This window comes from Panicum virgatum, chromosome 8N (genome assembly GCF_016808335.1).
Source record: "Panicum virgatum strain AP13 chromosome 8N, P.virgatum_v5, whole genome shotgun sequence".
NCBI classification, from domain to species: Eukaryota; Viridiplantae; Streptophyta; class Magnoliopsida; order Poales; family Poaceae; genus Panicum; species Panicum virgatum.
In genome coordinates this window covers 2,290,826-2,294,911 of record NC_053152.1, presented here as the reverse complement: position 1 = coordinate 2,294,911, position 4,086 = coordinate 2,290,826, and the positions used below count along the sequence as shown (strand labels likewise).

General features: G+C 39.5%; 1 protein-coding gene and 1 long non-coding RNA gene across 2 annotated transcripts; one reads left to right on the top strand and one right to left on the bottom strand.

The window, feature by feature from the left end:
- Nucleotides 1-809: 809 nt before the first annotated feature.
- On the top strand, nucleotides 810-2,339 carry LOC120685569 (CEN-like protein 2). Its single transcript, XM_039967568.1, has 4 exons — nucleotides 810-1,479; nucleotides 1,566-1,627; nucleotides 1,756-1,796; nucleotides 1,883-2,339. The coding sequence occupies exons 1-4, from the start codon at nucleotides 1,279-1,281 to the stop codon at nucleotides 2,098-2,100; spliced, it is 522 nt and encodes a 173-aa protein (XP_039823502.1). The 5' UTR covers nucleotides 810-1,278; the 3' UTR covers nucleotides 2,101-2,339.
- Nucleotides 914-3,744, bottom strand: LOC120685570. Its single transcript, XR_005679636.1, has 2 exons — nucleotides 3,565-3,744; nucleotides 914-2,196 (listed from the first exon to the last, which is right to left on the bottom strand). It is a non-coding gene; the product is annotated as an uncharacterized LOC120685570 (long non-coding RNA).
- Nucleotides 3,745-4,086: the final 342 nt, after the last annotated feature.

Sequence of the window (4,086 nt, the reverse complement as noted above, 5' to 3'; positions counted from 1 at the left end):
TTGAGAGGCTTCCACGCGGACAGTGCAACATTTTATCCCCTAGATAACTAAACAAAATATTAGAAAACAGGAGGACAAGAATATCATCAATTTCAGTAAACATCAAATCAATTATGCCAAATGGAATTGATAGTTTCACCAAAAACCAAATTCCAAAGAATCATATTCCTTACTTTCCCCATTTAAGACTTCATAACTTGCCATGAATAATTTCAACTAGATGCCTTTTTGTTTCACATAAGGTATTTTAATGTGATCACCAGAAATCAGATGCTACTAAAATTTTCCAGAATAGCTCATTTTTTCCTTTAAAAAGTGCAGAGTGGATACAAATTTGATAAGGTGATTAAGCATCATATTCTGCAAACCTCAAAGGCTTCCACATCAATAGTGCAGCAAAATTTGTCTTCTAGACAGTGAAAAAAAATACACCCCCCCTTCCTCCCCTCTTTTATTTTCCTTTTATCCCCACAAAATTCATACTTCCTAACTTGACACAAACAGCTATGTAGAGATGCCATCTTGGTAAGAAATAAGATTAAGTTACTCAAAACATGCTCTCCACAAATCAGATGGCAGTGGTTTTATGGCGCACAACAATTTGATAACATGGTTAAGAATCAAATTCTGCGAAAACAGTGATTGTCATGCGGACCCAACTTGTAGGCGGCGAACTCTCTTTCCAAATAATACCAGATAGTTTAGCTCTGTAATCTTACTACTTCCCTGAACGTGTGTTATGTTCTATAAAGATATAACATATACATATTGATCTGTCACATATTTTCTTGAGGACTCCACAGCAAACTGAAGGACATTGTTTCAGTCTTGAAACAATATCTACAATATGTTTATATCAGTAAGAAAATAACAATTTTGCACATCTGTATTCATCATTATTCATATCAGATGGTTTTGAGGGAAATAATGCTTTATTCCAAGAACTTCAATGAAGATACACGAAGCAATGCTTGCATAGATTCTGTCTATAATTGATAGAGAAGATATAACACTCTTTGTTGGCTTTCTTGGAAAAAGCGGTACAATCTTCCTGTTGCCTTTTCAGCTGCACCCACAGCATACCCAACTAAAGAAACACACATGCTTCACATCCTCTTTGATCCTACAGTCGGCAGCAGGCACCAAACCACTATAAATAGAGGCTTGTACTCTACCAGTGCGCAATAAGCCGTTCACAGCATATCTTTGAGTGCAATAGCTCACTGCATTCAGTCAGATCATTTGTTGTGTAAAATACAAATACCTGACCCTCAAACCATGTCTAGGTCTGTGGAGCCTCTCATAGTCGGTCGGGTGATTGGAGAAGTTCTCGACTCCTTTAACCCATGTATAAAGATGATAGTGACCTACAACTCAAACAAGCTTGTCTTCAATGGCCATGAGATCTACCCATCAGCAGTTGCATCTAAACCAAGAGTGGAGGTTCAAGGGGGTGATTTGCGGTCTTTCTTTACATTGGTTAGCAGTCAAATGCTTCACAGCTGAATCCAACCATTCTATATGTACCATTCCTTCCTTAATGGCCAAAGTTCTTTGAATTTCAGGTGATGACAGATCCAGATGTCCCAGGACCAAGTGATCCATATCTAAGGGAGCACCTTCACTGGTAATATTCAGCATTTCTTTACCTCAGGGATTGCAAGATAGCTCATCTTGCATACATAAAAAATAACATGGTCCCCAAGCACTTAAAGAAAGAGTGGAGTGGCTAAATTTCATCCTTTACATTTGCAGGATCGTGACTGATATACCTGGTACGACAGATGCCTCCTTTGGTAGGTTATTCAACTGGCTCGTGGCTCGTGCTTAGTTGATTCCATGTTCCAGTTGTTCTTTGAATTAATAACCATGAGTCTTTCAGGGCAAGAGGTCATAAGCTACGAGAGCCCAAGACCTAACATCGGTATCCATAGGTTCATTTTTGTCCTCTTCAAGCAGAAGCGCAGGCAAACTGTAACTGTGCCATCCATCAGGGATCATTTCAACACCCGGCAGTTTGCTGAGGAAAATGACCTTGGTCTCCCTGTAGCTGCTGTCTACTTCAATGCACAGAGAGAAACTGCTGCTAGGAGACGCTGAAAATCTTATTGTCCACCTGATGATAAACAAGGGCCTTCTGATCTTCTTTCTACGAGGACGATGATCTTATTCTACATTACCCTATAAATAAGCAAGCTGCATTTTGCAGAGTGTATCAGTATTAGATTGTTTTCTTAGTGTCAAGATTGACAATCATGAATGATTGATGCTTGTGGTCAAATTTTATATATAAGACAACTTTTCAATGAAAATCAGAAACCAGGGTTGGACATGACCCACAGGCAAAAAAGTACATGAACATACGATATCTTCTAATCTAGACATGATGATATGATCTATTCTGATTTAGAGTTCTAAGTTATCTTAACAGTCCACAAATGTAAAATCCAAACCTATCAAACAATTGGTTTTCATATCTCTCCATCCTCTGATGAATGTGAGAATTTCTAGATTCAATATTAAACATGGTTGTTAACAATCTCATATAAAACCAATTTGTTACATTTTGATATATAATAGCGAAAGAAAACCAAGCAGAGATTCAATTGACTGGATGATTGGACCTTTTCCTTAATAATCATTGAGTGGCAAAAGATGCAATGCAAGATGACAAAGGAAGCACTAAACAATAGGGTGGAGTCTTATCATAGGTGGCAACTTCGACACCGAGTATTAGTTGCAGATAAAAGTTACGCTACAAATCACCAGACATTTATATTTTACAATTCAAATAATCATTTTACATTTTTTTTATGAAATGAAACCCATTATTTCAATTATGACATGTTCTGAAAATTGGCAATAGTTAGAAAATGCTTGCCCAAATTGGCCATATTCTACAGATTTGTTTCTTTTTCTCTTGCTCTTTCCTTCGTTGTGCTTTGTGCACGGATATTGACTGCTTGCCTCCCAGCTATAACTGTTCTTTTAACTATAATAGCATTTTTGTCATTTCTGAACTTTAGGTTCACTAGAGATTCAACAATAGTAGGTAACTTCATTCTTTCTAATCCCTAGGTTCCTATGACATGCAACCTAATTTCGCTCAGAGAAACGTGGAACACAGAGCTCATCAGCAGCAGCCCAGTTTTATCACAGCTATATAAAATCAAACACAACATTTTTTTGCAACGAAAATCAACTCAGCTCCAGTATATTAAGTAACTTTCACGAGAATGTTAACAAAAAAAAGTCACATAAATATCAGATATCTGCTGGTCTGGATTAGGAGACAATCAAACTACCAAAGTAAAACTAGCACAGACTGCGGGGGGGCTCCCTCGCTGTTTTCGGTTCAAAGTAAAACTAGCAGACTGCACAGTTGTGGCCAAGGCAGACAACTAACACACCCAGCAGGCCATGATAGTTTTCGTTAATTGAAACGTATAAGTGAAACTACTAAACCATATAGCACCTAAACAAATCATCGAATGTTTCAACAAAATAAGAAAAATGGAGACTTTAACCCGATCGAGGGGAGGCGAGAGCCGAGCAAATCCTCACCGCTCGCCGCCGACCTCATCTCGGTGGAAGCAATCGCTGGGCGGCGAAGCGCCGCCCACATCCCCAAGCAGCCGGGACCTGGGGGGTTGGAGCCTTGGAGGCGTCATCGCCGCCTGCGCTCAGTTCTCCCATGGCGGGGCGCCGGGACACTGGCAGACTACGCCAGCGGCTTTGGAAGACGAATTCCTGTGTGCATTCACATGAATTGGGCCGCCCGCTAGTGGGCCCCTGGTAAGCCCTCTGCTACCAGGCCCATAAATGGGTATGGACCTGAATTATTTTTGGCCATAGTTGCAAGCGCTTTTTTCTTTTTTTGAAATTTTGATTTTTTAAAAATATAAAAAAGAAAAAAGCGCTAGTTGCAAAGGGTCTTTTAGGCTTACTCGGCCCATTCTATCACAGCAGCCTGTCTTCTGCTTTATTTCTGAATTATTTTTTTTCTCTGCTAAGAGTTGACTCATGTAAAATTGTTGAGGCACATGGGGACTGGTCTACGGTCAGATGGGCAGATGGCCATTGTTA